The sequence below is a fragment of the Phyllobates terribilis genome, unplaced genomic scaffold (genome assembly GCF_046119375.1).
Source record: "Phyllobates terribilis strain yellow unplaced genomic scaffold, ASM4611937v1 Scaffold_11__3_contigs__length_659146591, whole genome shotgun sequence".
NCBI lineage: Eukaryota > Metazoa > Chordata > Amphibia > Anura > Dendrobatidae > Phyllobates > Phyllobates terribilis.
The window spans coordinates 348975169-348993315 of NW_027362771.1; the positions used below are offsets into that span (position 1 = coordinate 348975169).

The following is an 18147-nucleotide window of genomic DNA, read 5'->3' on the forward strand; positions in this document are numbered from 1 at the left end:
GAATTAACAAAAAACAACTGCAAAGGCTTCCTAAGCGTTTAAAAAGGTCGCTTAGTCTGTTTCAGTAGGCTCCACCATCATGGGGGAAGACTGCTGACTTGACAGATGTCCAGAAGGCAGTCATTGACACACTCCACAAGGTCCCAGAGTTCCAATTTTCATTTGGAAATCAAGGTCCCAGAGTCTGGAGGAAGAGTGGAAAGGCACACAATCCAAGCTGCTTGAGGTCTAGTGTGAAGTTTCCACAATCAGTGATGGTTTGGGGAGCCATGTCATCTGCTGGTGTAGGTCCACTGTGTTTTATCAAGAGCAAAGTCAGTGCAACAGTCTACCAGGAAATTTTAGAGCACTTCATGCTTCCCTCTGCTGACAAGCTTTTTGGAGATGGAAATTTCATTCTCCAGCACGACTTGGCACCTGTCCACACTGCCAAAAGTACCAATACCTGGTTTAAAAACAGCAGTATCACTGTGCTTGATTGGCCAGCAAACTCGCCTGACCATAACCCCATAGAGAATCTATGGGGTATTGTCAAGAGGAAGATGAGAGACACCAGACCCAACAATGCAGACGAGCTGAAGGCTGCTTTCAAAGCAACCTGGGCTTCCTCAGCAGTGCCACAGGCTGATCGCCTCCATGCCACGCCGCATTGATGCAGTAAATGATGCAAAAGGAGCCCCGACCAAGTATTGAGTGCATTTACTGAATATACATTTCAGTAGGCCAACACTTTGGATTTTAGAAACATTTTTCAAGTGTTGTTATAAAGTATTCTAATTTACTGAGATAATGACTTTTGTGTTTTCATTGGCTGTAAGCCATAATCATCAACATTAACAGAAATAAACACTTGAAATAGATCACTCTGTTTGTAATGACTCTATATAAGGAGTTTCACTTTTTGTATTTAAGAACTGAAATAAATTAACTTTTTGATGATATTCTAATTTAGTGAGATGCACCTGTATATAGATAATTTGCAGATAAACCCAGTCTTAAAATCTTGTTTCTCCTGCCTTACTGTACAGTGGTTACAGGGAGAAAATAAAGCTATGTTCTCCCAGCAGCCGCTCGCTTCCAATCAATGGGGCGGTGCAGGGAGCGGTAATACTCACAGCTGACTATACAGTGAGCGCAAGGTTATCAATCCCTGACACATTGATTGACAGCCTGCTCTGCACACTCTCACTGAGGAGCTTTACAGTTGTACTCAGTATAGTCAGCGGTAACTGTAACTGCTCCCTGAACCGACCCGATGACTGAAAGCAAGCGACTAAATGTAGCTGTGCTTCCAGTAACCGCTCAATGAACAACCCCGATGACTGAAAGCAAGCGACTAAATGTAGCCGTGCTTCCAGTAACCGCTCAATGAACAACCCCGATGACTGAAAGCAAGCGACTAAATGTAGCCGTGCTTCCAGTAACCGCTCAATGAACAACCCCGATGACTGAAAGCAAGCGACTAAATGTAGCCGTGCTTCCAGTAACCGCTCAATGAACAACCCCGATGACTGAAAGCAAGCGACTAAATGTAGCTGTGCTTCCAGTAACCGCTCAATGAACAACCCCGATGACTGAAAGCAAGCGACTAAATGTAGCTGTGCTTCCAGTAACCGCTCAATGAACAACCCCGATGACTGAAAGCAAGCGACTAAATGTAGCCGTGCTTCCAGTAACCGCTCAATGAACAACCCCGATGACTGAAAGCAAGCGACTAAATGTAGCCGTGCTTTGAGTAAGGCCGGCATGATTTTAACACTATTTACCTGTAGAATAACTCCATATCTGCAGATAAATTGCATTTCTAAACATGACAGGTTCCCTTTAAGAATAGAGAAAACTGCCCTTAACAGTATACAGGACTTTTAACCAAGCACATCTAGAAGCGTAAGAGAATGAATGGAACTTGTGTATCTTTGAAAAATCACCTACTTACCGAATGCCGGTCTTAATAATTATAAAGCACAGACATTTTTCAGGAGAAAGGCAAAAAGGGCACCGGCCCACATTTATAATGTCAGAATTACCAGTATCAATGTGGCAGTGCCCCATGGCATGGATAGTGTGCTGGCTGTCACCATTTTTTTGGCTGAAGAATTTAGCAGACAACTTGCGGACAGTGGCAAAGGTGCCAGGGTCGTTGACGTCACATAAATTAACCATTTGATTGGCCACATAAAGAGCCTGGAAGCTTCTTTGGTTATCTTCACCAAGCAACTGGAAAAAGGATCACAAAAATAGCATTTGCGTGTTGCAATGTTAATAAAGATTAAATATTTTCTGTCAGACGGCCAGAACCATTCTAAGGCCACGGCCCCATTATCAGTATTTTCTCTCAGGAGTGGGATCCAAAACCAGGAGTGGGTGATAAATGCAGAATTGGTGACTTGTTTCTATTATACCTTTTCTCTGATTGTTCCTCACCTGGTTTGGGCTCCCACTCCTGAGAAAAATACTGACCGAATACTGATAGTGGGGCCGTGGCCTAAGGGCTCATTCAGACGTTCATGGCAATCGGACTGAACATGGACCGCTAATGCAGGGACTGGCCGTGGCTCTCCCAACCCGAGCCTGATGGCTTCATATATTTTTATGAAGCTGTCACACTTGGGTCAGGAGACCCGCAGCCAGTCCCTGCATTGTGGTGTAAAGTGAAATAGCTAAACATCACGTTTCATAAAAAGAATACAATAAAGATAGAGATGTCCTTCCTTGAATCGATGTACGATTTGCCATGATGCCAATCCAGACGCTCACGCCACAAAAATCTATATATTAGCGCACTCTTTTCAGTATGGCAACCTATAGGTGACATCTGTCAGATACAGCCTACAGCTATCACAACAGTTGGGTCATAAAAACACCCCACAATACATTGTATACAATAAGATGCTTTTATTTATTTATTTTTTTAACATGGGACACTGATGGCATATGACAAATATATATATTTTTTAGGTTTATTTAACATATAATGTCGTACATCTAAGGATATGTCAGGCTTATGCTGCATTCACGCATCCGCATGTCAAGGTCCAAAGATGGACAGCAATGCAAGACCGACCGTGAGTCTCCTAACCAAGCCTTGACAGCTACATAAATGCCCTAGAGATTGTTGAATTTGGGTTGAGGCCAGTCTATGAATCACAGAAATCTTCCAATTATCATATATGTTATAAATAATGCAGACTCAAGCATACAAACATGTTAACTGCGGTACTTCCCAGTGTAGGAATGTTTCATGCAGGTGCATGGAGTGGGCTCAGATTGATCCCGTTCCATCAAAGTCGGTGCCAGCTGTGTTATACAGCCAGGACCTGCCTCTAACAGCAACAATCGGAGGTACCTACGATCACTGATGTCAGACTCTAACAGCAGCATTTAATTGTGGGTTGATGTGTTACCATAACAGCTGTGGGCCTACTAAAGACCCCCAATCACAGCCATCTTTGTACTCGTATGAAGCACAGAACCTGGCTGATTTTTACTGTATAATCCAATAATGGCGGTACAAGTTCTCTACAGGGACTAAAAATAAAAAATTGGAATCTCTTCACGTATTCCCAATCGATGTGTGAATTGCCATATTTCGTATTCCCAAAAAATATAATAAAAAAAAAAAAAAGGTGCACATAAAAATGGCAACTTGCCAAGTAACAAACAAGACCTCACACAGATTAATTGCTTGAGAAAATAAAAAAATACCTATGAGCCTCAGAAAATAGGAACAGAAAACATTTTCTTTAAATAACCACTTCTAAAATAAAAATAATAAAAAAACACTATAGAAGTATGGGATCACTGTAATTAAACAGATGTGGAAAAATCACATTACCTGGCAATTATAGCAAATTGAACACTGTAAAAAGAAAACCCAAGTGACACTTCTACCCCTGATGAAGCCACATTCTTAGTGGCGATACGCGTGGGGCCTCTTCATCCCTGTATTGTACCGGCAGTATAATTTTTGAGCCCCTTTTGTTTTGATTGTATCATATAACTGAAGAATATACTCTGTGCCTTATACACATCATGTACTGTATGTTTATTTACCTTTGACCTTCTATGCACTTTGTATCACTACTGGCCCTTATTTTAGGGTCTGGGTCAGAGAACATCATCCTTATACTATTGGTATAAGTATTATCTGTATTGTATTAGCACTAAGGTGGTACTTTTGGTTTCCTAAATTATTTTACTTACAGACAGGTTAGACCCTAGTCTTTTTGTCATAGCCAGTTGTGCTTTTTAAATACCGTATTTTTCGCACCATAAGACGCACTTTTTTCCCCCAAATTTGGAAGGAAAATGGGAGGGGGGGGGTCGGTCTTATGGTCCAAACTTTACTTTACTGATGGTGGTGGAGCGGGGATCGCAGGGTCCTTCGCCGGCGGCAGAGGTGAGATGCGGCTGGAGCCGGGGCCTGTACTTGTGCTGGAGTGGTTGGTGTCAGGAAGTGAAGCAGAGGAGCAGGGGCCTGTGCCGGGCTGTGAGCGGCATCCGGCGGTGAAGTAGAGGAGCAGGGGCCTGGGCCGGGCTGTGAGCGATGTCCGGTGGTGAAGCAGAGCAGCATGTGTGGCTTCAGGTGGCTGCGGCCATCTTCCCGAGGCCGTGATCTACAGGAAAAATGGCCACCCGAGTCGGCGCATGTGCCGACCGGGAGCTCGGGCGGCCATTTTTCCTATAGATCACGGCCTCAGGAAGATGGCTGCGGCCACCGGAAGCCGCACACGCTGCTCTGCCGCACCACCGGACGCCGCTCACAGCCCGGCACAGGCCCCAGCCAGACACCGGAATCTCGCCTCTTCTGCTGCCGCCGCTGGGTTCCTGAGGCGGGGAATGGAGGGACCTGTGATCCTGCTCCACCATCACCACAACTCGCAACTGCAGGAGCACCGGCTTCATGTATCCAGGGTCAGCAGCATTCCTCCACTTCCGCTGGGCCAGTTTCCTGAAGGAACCTGCCTCCTGTGACCCCCACTCCACCAACCCCCCAGGTAAGATACCTGACAGACCCCATCTTCTAAAAAATATTTTTTTTCCTATTTTCCACCCCAAAATTTGGGGTGCGTCTTATGGTCCGGTGCGTCTTATAGTTCAAAAAATATGGTATGTTTGGCTAGTTTGTTAATCAATATTGATTATTTTTAGGTGATCCCTCTCTTTGCATACTTCTTTTTCTGTGTACTTGTTTCATAGAAAAACATACATATTAAAGCCGTGCCCCTAGGATGGCTAGTCCAAAAGACTGGTCCTTGGGCCACTCTCCTTGAGTGACACACATAAGAGGAATTCTGTCACCCACGAGAAACTGGCAAGGAGAAGCCACCAAGGATCGGCCTTTTGGACTAGTCACCCGATTGACATGGCTTTTAACCAGGGCCGGACTGAAACGGAAGCTCAGCCCTGGCATTTGGGAGCACACAGGCACACGTGATGTGTAGTGAATGCGAAATATTTTCGTCACATTTTTTAAATAAAAATTGCTGCAAACTTCACTTTATCATCGACAGACAAAACTGAATTAACAAAGTAAAATATAAATTTCCCTCCATGAAAATGTTAATTTCTGTCATCTGGAGGGACGGACATATTTGTAATATAGAGCTCCATAATCCAAAAAAACGCTGTACCAGAAAAGTGAATGAGATGTCTGAAATCTCATGGAAAAGCAGTTTATTGGCTCCCTGCAGATGTGAAGCAGTTTCATGTCTGCAGTGTCGATTCTTTCTGCATTTTTCACCCATTGTAAGGACGGGGAAAAAAATCTCTTAAAAAACGCAGCAATATCAAGGAGATTTTCCTGCCAAGAGACAAATATTTGCTGCAGATATTTCTGCACCAAAAAGATTATGTGCACATACCTGCGCCGTATCATTACCAATAAACATTGCAGACTATGGGCTGTTATCTTTACTAGATACTGACTTCAACGATTATCTAGACCAGGAGAAAGGAGCATTTACACCGGAAGACTGCAGCCGTTACAACGGCTTTCCACCGCTTTGTCATGTAACTGTAAGTATGGGATTTATACAGTCGCAGTTACATGCTGAGTAGATTCTCATCACCTCAATGTTCTGCTGAGTAAAGCAGATGACAATCTCGTCAGAACATGACCACGATTTAGCGCAAAACACATTCCTGCAGTGATAACCGCTCCAAAAATAAGCAGAGCTGAATCCTAACATTGTATATACTGCACACTCAGTTATTCCATAAGCTGCACTTGCTAAAAGTTTCCTTTGGGGTGAAAAACCCCTTTAACGGCTGTAACCATTTTTAAAAAACTGGATATAATATGGCTAAGAATAGATGTGCCGGCCTGTCTTCCCTTTTGATGTTATATAGAGTTCATCAGTATATTTATGTCATCCCCCATTACCTTTTTCATCTCTCCTAACAAGCATGTCTGGTATCTTAGCTAAAACACGGTAGTAAGCAGCACACTAGACACTTTTATAATGGGTAGTGTATAATCACTGCATATTTCATGGTTATGTGCTTCTGATGACTAATTCTGTCAGCTAAATAGGAAAGGCTTCTTTACAGTTAGAGCAGTCAGACTGTGGAACGACAACCACAAGAGATAGTAATGGCAGACACTATAGCAACATTTAAAAAAGGGCTGAATACTTTAACAAAACAGAACATTGTGAGTTACAAATAATCTAGCAATAGAACATGTATAACTTTGAAGATAGGAACATAAAGTTTAAACTAGGTCTTTTTTCAACCTACAGTGCATTGTGAAAGTATTTGGCCCCCTTGAACTTTTCTACCTTTTGCCACATTTCTGGCTTCAAACATAAAGAAATAAAATTCTAATTTTTTGGGGAAGAATCAACAACAAGTGGGACACAATCGTGAAGTGGAACGAAATTTATTGGATATTTTAAACTTTTTTAACAAATTCAAAACTGAAAAGTGGGGCGTGCAATATTATTCGGCCCCCTTGAGTTAATACTTTGTAGCGCCACCTTTTGCTACGATTACAGCTGCAAGTCGCTTGGGGTATGTCTCTATCAGTTTTGCACATCGAGAAGCTGAAATTCTTGCCCATTCTTCCTTGCAAAACAGCTCGAGCTCATTGAGGTTGGATGGAGAGCGTTTGTGAACAGCAGTTTTCAGCTCTTTCCACAGATTCTCGATTGGATTCAGGTCTGGACTTTGACTTGGCCATTCTAACACCTGGATATGTTTATTTTTGAACCATTCCATTGTAGATTTTGCTTTATGTTTGGGATCATTGTCTTATTGGAAGATAAATCTCCGTCCCAGTCTCAGGTCTTTTGCAGACTCCAACAGGTTTTCTTCCAGAATGGTCCTATATTTGGCTCCGTTCATCTTCCCATCAATTTTAACCATCTTCCCTGTCCCTGCTGAAGAAAACCAGGCCCAAACCATGATGCTGCTACCACCATGTTTGACAGTGGGGATGGTGTTTTGAGGGTCATGAGCTGTGTTGCTTTTACGCCAAACATATCGTTTTGCATTGTGGCCAAAAAGTTTGATTTTGGTTTCATCTGACAAGGGCACCTTATTCAACATGTTTGGTGTGTCTCCCAGGTGGCTTGTGGCAAACTTCAAACGAGACTTTTTATGGATATCTTTGAGAAATGGCTTTCTTCTTGCCACTCTTCCATAAAGGCCAGATTTGTGCAGTGTACGACTGATTGTTGTCCTATGGACAGACTCTCCCACCTCAGCTGTAGATCTCTGCAGTTCATCCAGAGTGACTATGGGCCTTTTGGCTGCATCTCTGATCAGTCTTCTCCTTGTTCGAGATGAAAGTTTAGAGGGACGGCCGGGTCTTGGTAGATTTGCAGTGGTCTGATACTCCTTCCATTTCAATATGATCGCTTGCACAGTTCTCCTTGAGAGGTTTAAATCTTGGGAAATCTTTTTGTATCTAAATCCGGCTTTAAACTTCGCCACAACAGTATCTCGGACCTGCCTGGTGTGTTCCTTGGTCTTCATGATGCTCTCTGCACTTGAAACAGAACCCTGAGACTATCACAGAGCAGGTGCATTTATACGGAGACTGGATTACACACAGGTGGATTCTATTTATCATTACCAGTCATTTAGGACAACATTGGATCATTCAGAGATCCTCACTGAACTTCTGGAGTGAGTTTGCTGTACTGAAAGTAAAGGGGCCGAATAATATTGCACGCCCCACTTTTCAGTTTTGAATTTGTTGAAAAAGTTTAAAATATCCAATAAATTTCGTTTCACTTCACGATTGTGTCCCACTTGTTGTTGATTCTTCCCAAAAAAATAGAATTTTATATCTTTATGTTTGAAGCCAGAAATGTGGCAAAAGGTAGAAAAGTTCAAGGGGGCCAAATACTTTCACAATGCACTGTATATAACTATGTAGAATGTACATTAGGAAAATGCTTCAATTGCAATTCCCTATAATATTATTTTACAAGTAATTTCCTGTTAATTTTTTTCTTTGTAAAGTGCTACTTATAACCCAATCTCTGGATCTAAAAAGTGCAAAGCACTCCAGAAAAAATTGCACGTTTAATCTGTATTTATATGGTGTCTAACGGAACCATAACGATAAGGATCCTGCTTGGTAACAAGTGCAGTTATTTGCCTCTATAATGAAAGCAAATTACCAATGATGAAAGGGTTAATACTTGGGCCCTGCATCAGTAATAGACCTTGTAGTAACCATGACAACTGTTTTGAGGTCATAAACAAGTTTCATAAAGAAGATTCCATAAAAGAATGCCGAGCTGCCATGTTCAGCGCCATTACTGATGCGCCTGAGGACCTTGAGCTTGACCACCCCACGTAATGTGCCAACCTTGATGCAATTTGGAGGTTCTAGCAAGGAAAGGGGCTGTCTGCTTTAGACGCCCCAGGGCATGGGAAGGTAACAGAAGGGGGTCCCCAGCACAGGATCCGCCTTCTGTTACCCTCTACATAGAGCAGCTCTCATTTGGGGGTTCATGGACGAATGTATGACTTTAATAGGTGACAAACTGGGAGGGGGGGGGGATATTTATCCTATTAGGGGTTATCCATAAAGAACTCTAACAGAGTGTCCAACTTCTTAAGAGGCGGACCTGCATCTGTAAGAGAGAAATGGTACATCCACCTGGGCAATCAGATCAACCAAATTCATTCCAGCAATCAATGTGGTGGCAGATATCACAGTCAGATCTCTACCACATCCAGTTTATCACATTTATAGTCGATATTTATGTTTTTTATGTTTTTCTCTGTAAATCTAGTAAAAGGTACAAATTCTAAAACTCTATTATATGGGCACTAACTCTCTAAGCCCAAGGGAAGGGCAGCTCTCCAGCCATGGTTCCCTAGAGGTTTCCTCCACAGGGGGTTTTCCTCTCCTGAGTGGTGGGGGGTGACTCTTCGTGAGTCAGGGGTTGTGCCATTTTCAGTGTCATGTAAATTAAAATAAAGTTGAGAACGTTTGACACCAAATTGCAATGCTTTGTGTATTTATTATGTATGCTTCTGTCTAATTAATTTTATTTGGGAGTCTGGATCCATCACATATCAATGAGTGATACGTCTGGACATCTTCCGGCAGGAGTTTTGCCCCAGAGGTTGTTCCTGCTCTGGGGAGTATGATGGAGCAGAGAAGACAAGCATTGCACCACAGCACCTGCAAGTGTGCACTCATCCCCGGAATAAGGATTTATATTATAGTATTACAAGCAGCTTCCTCGCCTCTTTAACACAGTGAGTATTTTGGGCAGTAATTTACATCAGTATTTTTAAGCTAACAACCAGAGGGGAACAAACAGAGAAAAATAATAACTGAAACATTTTCACCTCTTCTGTGTTTTGGATTCACTCCTGGCGTCTATTAACAAATACTGATGCAAAATATCGCCATGTAAAAGTGCCCTAAATCCTTACTGACTGATTTGGCAGTTTGAGTTGCAATGAAGCAGCAGAGGTTGCAAAAATTAAAAGAAGTTTTCTGGTTTCAAAAACTCATCTCCCCCGCTGGCCATACTGCACTTTCCTCACCCTCCCAGGGAAAGACTGTGCAGCATATGATCACTTCTATGATAATGGCCTCCGTATCCTCACCTCACTTACAACCAGCTACTGCATCAAGTATGAGACGCACTTATTTAGGCTAAGTTCTGCAGCATATTTTCATGCAAAAAATTACAGTGTATTACAGTTCCAGCAAAGAGGATAACATGCATATAATCAAAAAAGCAAAAAAAGTCAGCTTACCCATAAGAAGACTCATGCACGGAGACTAGTAATGTGGTGAGAGGTAGGCAGAAGCAAAAAACAGTGATCCAGCATCAGAATCTGCTATTAAAAGCCATACCTTATAGTGCAAAAATAGAGAAAGGAAGTCGCAACTTCATCTCTAAAAACCATTAAAAATTTATGCAAACGCGTTTCAGATAACTGTCTTAATCATTGCATGTTTTTGCTTCTGACATGTATGTAAATCTCACGCCCCTGGGCCTTTTTTTAACACTAAAGAATTTGAAATGCATTGAGTTTTTGATATCTGCGGTGTCACTTTCTCTATCCTTAATCGGTGCTGCCTGCCCTGACCTCAGACTGTCTGACATCGTCCTTGTCTTTGCCTCCTGTACCTAGTACCAGTGCCTCTGACCCTCCAGTCAGCTGCTGCAGTCCCGGGGACCGCCCTGGAGTGTTACCAGGTGTCTACCAGCAGCCCAGCCTATCCTCACCACAACAGGCTCTGGTAAAGACCCAGTAGACACCTAGCTTCGCCCTTCCAGGGTAAGCACAGTCCGTGGCCCGTGTGTGACAAGTCGATGTTTTTATTGATACCATTTCTGGGTAGATTCAACATTTTAATCGCTTCTCATTATAGTTTTATAGAATGGGTCCTTATGGATGCAGCAATTTTAAAGAAATACTTTTTTTTTAAGAGGGAGCCAAGCTGCATTTAACAGTTAGCTCTCACTGCGAATGGCACTGTGAATGGCACAGCTCCTGTACAGCAGGATGCTTGGCATAGGGCAGGCACAGCAGTTAATAAACCTAAAGAAGGATAGAACACCGGTTGAAATGATGCAACACTGTACCTGACTCCCTCCCAATGGCCAACAATGAGTCATGATGTTCCCCATACAGTGTCGGACTGGGTTGGCAAAGGCCTACCAGTAATATTGATTCTTGGGGCCCACTGTTCAGCTACATACAAAAATAACCTGATCCGAGTACACAAATTTACTTTTGCTTCTATGTAATATTAATTTGGCTAGCTTGTTTTGTGAATGATTAGATTAAACCTTTTTCAACAAATTGTGAATCAAGTGTAATAACACTACTCATTAGCACTCCTTCACTGGGGCCTACCAGAGGATTCTCCTGCTCCCCTGTGGGCCAGTCAGAGTCTGCCACCATAGTAAAACAAATAAAACTTTGCAATTAATACATTACAGATATCTAAATTGAGGTGTGGCAAAAAAAACAAACAAAAAAAAAACAACTTACCCTGGCCATGTCATACAAAATCTCAAAGTCCAGAAGAAGCTCTTGTACATCACGATTGAATACAGCGAGCTCAGCTCTTTGTAGTGTAAATGTTTTCTTGGGATCTACAGGAGCAATCATGCCTCCTTGACCAGCCCCAAAAAGACCATTACAAGCCATCTCGATGTACAGGGTCATGCTGAAACAAAAGAAAAAAAACAAAACAAAAACTGTGTAAAGCTAAAATATCCATTAATATAATTTGTCAAACAGAATGGATTCATCAATACTATATGAAATATAAGAAGTTATCCCACAATGCATCATCCAGTCTAGCGCTCCAGCATTGTGCGTGTAGAATCCCATATGACCTTTAGATAGGATGTCACATTTGATGACATCACTTGCAACCACATCCCTTAAAAGTATCTTACCTTAATGGGTCCTCTACTTTCAGATGGCGGGATAATATAAAGCTGGACTTCTCACCCTCCTTCGTCAAACCCTGAATACACAGAAATTCATGATTAGGCTTCATAGCTTTATACTAACCACTAACACCGATATACATAGCATGTATCCATTCACCATGCCCAATTGTACAAAAAAAGGACAGTACAGTAAGGACTTTAAAACAGTAATAAAAAAAGTAAGTACACCCTCTGTGAATTTTATAGTTTTATATGTCAGGATACAATTTAAAAAAAAACAAAACAACACATTTTATAATTTTATCCTTAGAAGATCTTACAATTTGGTAAGTACAATCTCTGATGAACTGCAACATATCACAAATTACAATGGATCATTACTTAGTTAGGAACTACTAGGCCAACATGCTAAAGCAGTGTGAAAAAATTTAAGTACATCCCATAAATGAATAGCTTGTAGCTTTACCAGCATGATCAGTAATTATTTTGTGAATGGCCTCATCAGTCTCTCACATCACTCCTTTGCCTGAGGTCACACAGCACAAAAGGCTGTCAGTCAAGCAGGAGAAGGCAGCGCTGGATTGAGAATAGAGCTGGAGTGACAGAGGGCTTCAGATCTACCATAGTCCTTCAACCCAATTTGCATATGAATTCAAATGCAGATTTCTCAGTAATAGAGGAACGGACTGGCCAAATAAAAGATTACTGGACTTGTCTTTGAACAAGATACATGCACGGAGAAATAGCATTCCAATGGGGTTGAAATCTGGACTATGACTTGGCCACTATAACAATTAGATTTTTTTTTAATCTTTCAGCCATTCTGATGTACATTTGCTGGTGATCAACGTCCTGTTGCATTACCCAATCTTGGCCAAGCTTTAGCTTTTGCATAGATGGCCTCACAATTGACTCTAAAATACTTGATTATACAGGGGAGTTGATGATGAACTCAATGACTGCTTAGTGCCCAGGTCTTGTGGGTGCAAAACAGGCCCAAATCATCACAGCTGGTATAAGGTGTTTGTACTGATATGCTGCGTTTGGCTTTCGCCAAAATTGACGCAGGGCATTATGGTAAAACATCTCCACTGTGGTCTAGTCTGTCCAAAGGACATTGTGACAGAAGTCTTTTGGCTTGTCTAGATGCAACTTTACAAACTTTATTTGTGCTGCTGTGTTCTTTTCAGAAAGAAGATGCTTTCTCTTGGCAACCCTTCCAAAGAAGTCATACTCATTCAGTCTTCTTCTAGTTGTACGGTCATTAACTTAAACATTTAGTGTTTTGAGACCCTTAAGAGTCTTAGCTGCTCTTGGGTTTTTGAAACTTCTCAAACATGGTCTGACCTTGGGGTGAGTTTGAGGGAAGATTGTAAACTGTCTTGAAAGTTTTGCACTTGTGAATAATCTTATACACTGTAGAATAATGGACTCCAAATTGTTTGGAAATGGCCTTATTAGCCTTCCCAGATTAATGGGCAGCAACTATTAATTGTGTAAGATCATTTCTGATGTCTTTCCTCCTTGGTATTGTGCCTGAATGCTCCAGACCAGAAAATGGTAATATTTTGGATTTTATAGAGCTAGTCACACTTGCTGATGAACAGTTAATTAAGGGCATTTGTTTAGCAGTGCCTGGTTGCTAATAATTAAAAGCAGGTAAGGGTGTACTTAATTTTTCACACACTGCTTCTGACGTTTGGCCTAGTTTTTGTTAAATTAGGACACTCTGTAATTTGTCATATGTTCTACTTATCACATTTTAAGACCTTCTAAGGACCAAAATGTGTTTTATTATGTCCTGAAACCATAAAATTCAAAGAGGGAGTACTTAGTTTCTCTGGACTCGCATTCATACACTGTGGAATTTGTCCACAACGAAATTGACCAGCGGTGTGAACTTTAAAATCTGCAGCCTGTTAATTTCTGATTTATATTTTTGCAGCAAATTTCATCCTTTTTAAAAAGTAGTTGGGAGAAATCCACAGTGTTACTCAAACAAGTCATAAAAGTGTGGATGTGCTGGATGACAGCCGTGGCCACAAGTCCTTCATGTTCCTATTAAATAATCTGCTGATCTATGATTACTGAAAAGGGTTTACATATACAAACTCTAGGAATATGTCCGGAATCATTTCCTACCTGCACTGGCATGCCATCCTTCCACACCAAACCCTCGCCATCGCTTTCCCATATGAGATGAACCTCTTGTCCCGACCATTCTTTGGGGATAAGAATCTGGACTTTAAACCAGCATGTCCACCATCTTAAGGAAAATAAACCAAATTAATGGTAACAGAAATTAATTGCTCAGAAAAGACAAAAAATGCATTATTTTTTTTTTTACAGGTAAGCAAAAAAAACACCTTAGTAAGTCACTTAAGAGTTTTCCCAAAAAGTTGCAGAATTGGATGTGATTAAATAAAATGTTCCTGTGCTGAGATAATCTTATACATGTGCCCCTGCTGTGTACTGTGTAATAGCCGTGTCTGACCGTGCAGGAACATGGTCTGATCATACCACATCTCCTGGGCAGGGGAGGATGCAAAAGACTATACAGAGAGGACAGCAGGGGATCACAGAGGATTCATTTTGCAAGGCCACGGCCCCATATCAGTATTTGGTAGGTTTTTTTAGTCAGGAGTGGGAGCAAAAACCAGGTGAGGAACAATCAAAAAAGGTATAATAGAAACAAGTCACCAATCCTGCATTTATCACCCACTCCTGAGAAAAAATACTGACCGAATACTGATAGTGGGACCATAGCCTAAGGTAAAGCATTTGCCTGTCCGTTTTTAAGAAATGTTTTACCTCAAAGAAAAAGTAATTTGTCATCCCCTGCTGTAATGTCTGTATAGTCTTTTGCTTCCTCCCCTGCCCAGGAGCTGTGGTATGATCAGACCATGTTCCTGTACAGTCAGATACAGCCATTACACAGTACACAGCAGGGGCTCATTTATAAGATTATCTCAGCACAGGAACATTTTTTTATAATCACATCCAATTGTGTAAATTATTATTATTCAAAGATCTATTGATTGAAAATTAACCTTGAGAAAACCCCTATAACTCTTAAAAATAAGTTGTAAGGTTACCACAATGAAATCATAGCAGCTAAACTAATCACAGGGTAATTCTCTGCTCACATCTACATATTGGTTTCCATTATAAACAGATAGGTGCTAGCTAATAACAGCCAGCATACTGGAAAACAATACATGAGACTTCTCACTACTGGTACAATATGGTGGTTGGACACCTTTTCTCACACCGTTAACGTGCCTGCAGTAATCATCCACATTGCAGAACCGCATCATGGAGACACACCATTGCTCCGAGTGCAGAACACTAAGAGTCATTTGTTCCCTTTATGGTGGAGACCCCAGGAGGGAATTACTAAGCTAGACGGCATTTTATCTATTTCTATTGAACAATAGTGCACCAAAATAATTTAAAAGAAGGCAGGGCTTAATCTTACAGCATTTGGGTACATGCACATGACATCTTCTAAACTTGGGCGAACCCGCTAAGTTTTTCAAGCAGAAGACACTTCAGGAAATATAGGTGATCATTTTTTGGTTGGTGTCTTTTCGATTATTTTGTGATAGCTTTGCAACCGGCGTTTTTTTGTTTTATTTTTATTACTGGTTTATATAGCTAGCTGCCTGAAGAATGATCAGATCACTTCTTTTTACCGCTTTGCGGCTTTGGAAATCTGCAAAGGTTAACAGAATCTCAAGACAATGAACAAATGTACAGCAAGCCGATCTTATATTTCAGTACTCAGGTTCATTCTTTTTACCATTTTTTAGTGCTTTTCAGGCGGGTTATGGTTCACATACCCTTTAAACATCAATGAGTCCCCGTGTTACAGATTTCTATTCATGGTGACATTTTCATTTGCTTTTTTACGTTTCTTGTTGTAACATTGGGTTTCTTTTTTTACTAGAAGTGTGCTTTTTGTATCAGTTTCACAATATTTTTCCACATATCTGATTGGTATCTTATCCGTGTACTGTTGTGCAAGCCGTTTAGCTGAATGCTATGAGTAAGGACTGGCCTGATACCCGTCAGTGGTGACCTCGCAGCCTTTTAATGCTCGGAGGTTTTATACTTTATAGATGCTGGGACTCCTTTCTTCTGTTATACATACTTGCCTTGCCTTCTGTTATACATACTTGCCTTTATTGTAACACTGGATAATAATTAAGTCCAATAAACATAGTCCGCGATTTTATTATACTTACGTAGGGCCAAAGGTTTGTCCAACATGAGCCGTCTGAAAATCACCCTTCACCGCATCGTCATATGAAATCCTCTTCTCAGTAAGGAAGCAAGAAAGAGAATCCACTGGGCACGACGACCCGTACAGTCTGTGGAATACACCCAAATCAAAGTCACTGTAATGTGGGATTATGTGACAATATATAAATATATTCTATATTATGTATATGTGATCACATCTGCTTGTGCAACATGTTGAAGCCACGGAGCAAGGAATTTTGGACTACAGACTGTTTAATATGGACTACAAGAGGCCTGCCCACAGCAGCATGCTGAGTACTGAATATAGGAGAAAGTGAGAAATATTCCCAAAATAACAAGCTACCACTTACCCAAAGGGGCCTCCAGCAATCCCAAGAACATTTTTATGGAAATCTGAGAATGGGGCTCTACAGAGTATGGAGCAGAGACCAGGATGGACCTGTCTTGTATGCTCGACCTCCGCTCCATTCATTGTCCATGGGACTTACAGAAAAAGCAGAATACAGAGTTCAGCCATTTTGACAGGTCATATAGGCAATGAATGACATGGAAGCAGAACACGAGCACCTCCGCTCCATTGAAGACGGGACTCTGCGGAGCTTTGTTCACTCGTCTCCAGAGCTCTTTACTCGAGATCAGTGGGTGTCCCATCAGTCAGACCCTTATGCAATAAGCATGTTATCCTGCTGATAGGGAATAACTTGTGAGATTTTGGAATCTAAAGAGTACAAAGGCTCTGTCACACATTGGAAAATCCCATGGGGTGGCTTGGCTGAACTGAGGACCAGGACAGATGGGTTGGTCTGTGCTCCTCCAAAGTGGCACCCAAGGAGACCACCGACAAAACTCAGTAATTGCTATTCCCAGGTGGTCCCCACCTTCAATGTTGAATGTGACTTCTGCAGACAATCAGTGGTCTTGGCAATGATGCCTACATGTAATGCACATGACCACTGTGGCAAGTGATTGGCTGCAGCAGTCATGTGACCATCAGACATGATGAATGCATGCAGTTTCCTGGCGAGGATCACTGAGGTGCAAGCTCAGACCAGTCTCTATGGATCCTGATGATGCTTCAGTCCCTTCATGTGACGTCAGCAGCAGAGTGACGTTCTCATGTCATCTCATCCAAACCCTGTGCCCAGATGATGGGTAGATCGGACATAGACAGGAAGCAAAAGGGTCACATGACCCACACCGAGGTGCGCAGGTGATAACAGTATATTGGAAAAGCCATGGTTATGAGGATTGTGGACATATCAAGGGGGGGTCAAATAGTAGAAAGACCCCATTAATATTTTCAAACATTTCATGCTCGTTTTAAATGAACCCAGACAATCCCTCTAAACTAAAAAGGAACTAAAGCTATCCCTTTAAGCTCCACAGACAGGAGGGGGAGGGGAGCAGCGATCGCACCGCACGTTACCTCCCCTGCAGGTTGCAGTCAGTGAAGTACAGCGCGGAGATGAACTTCTCCACCCGCTCCAGAGTCGCCCTCCTGCTCTTCTGCACCAGGCGCCGGGATGACGGCTCCTCCATGGCACAGCAGCTGAGCGGTATACTCATCACGTGACCGCTGAAGCTAGACACCGGAAGCGGAAGTGCCGCAGCGCTGACAGGAGCAGAGCAGGAGCAGAGCAGGGCTGACAGTGCGTGCAGAACAGGCGGACTCCGCTGTGCACCTGCGGGCGGCTATGTGGCTGGCAGGATAATAAACCGGGCAGTTGTGCTGGGAGTGTGTGCCCGAGTTCCCTCTGTAATTAGAGGATGTGCTCAGTTTTCCAATAGACTCATTAGGACTAAGCTTTCATTTTCTAGTGTAGGACAATAGTGATGTGGTCGGTTGCCAGGGGCAACTGCTCCAGCTGTGGCTGTAGTCCTGCAGTTACTAAACAAGTGCAGATCTGATAGAGGACAAGTAACATGGCTGGCTCACCTGTGCCCCATTATGTAACCCAGCTACACATTCTGGTGCAATCCCGGCCCC

General features: G+C 42.2%; 1 protein-coding gene across 1 annotated transcript in view; it reads right to left on the reverse strand.

The window, feature by feature from the left end:
• MAN2C1 (mannosidase alpha class 2C member 1) overlaps positions 1-17768 on the reverse strand; it is a 68258-nt gene extending 50490 nt beyond the window's left edge. The window contains exons 1-6 of the mRNA XM_073652874.1: positions 17587-17768; positions 16142-16267; positions 14037-14160; positions 11898-11968; positions 11485-11662; positions 2028-2217 (exon numbers count right to left, since the gene is read on the reverse strand). Of these exons, the coding sequence (XP_073508975.1) occupies positions 2028-2217; positions 11485-11662; positions 11898-11968; positions 14037-14160; positions 16142-16267; positions 17587-17726 (829 nt within the window). The 5' untranslated portion in view covers positions 17727-17768. The remainder of the gene's footprint in view (positions 1-2027; positions 2218-11484; positions 11663-11897; positions 11969-14036; positions 14161-16141; positions 16268-17586) is intronic.
• Between the last annotated feature and the right edge of the window lie 379 nt (positions 17769-18147).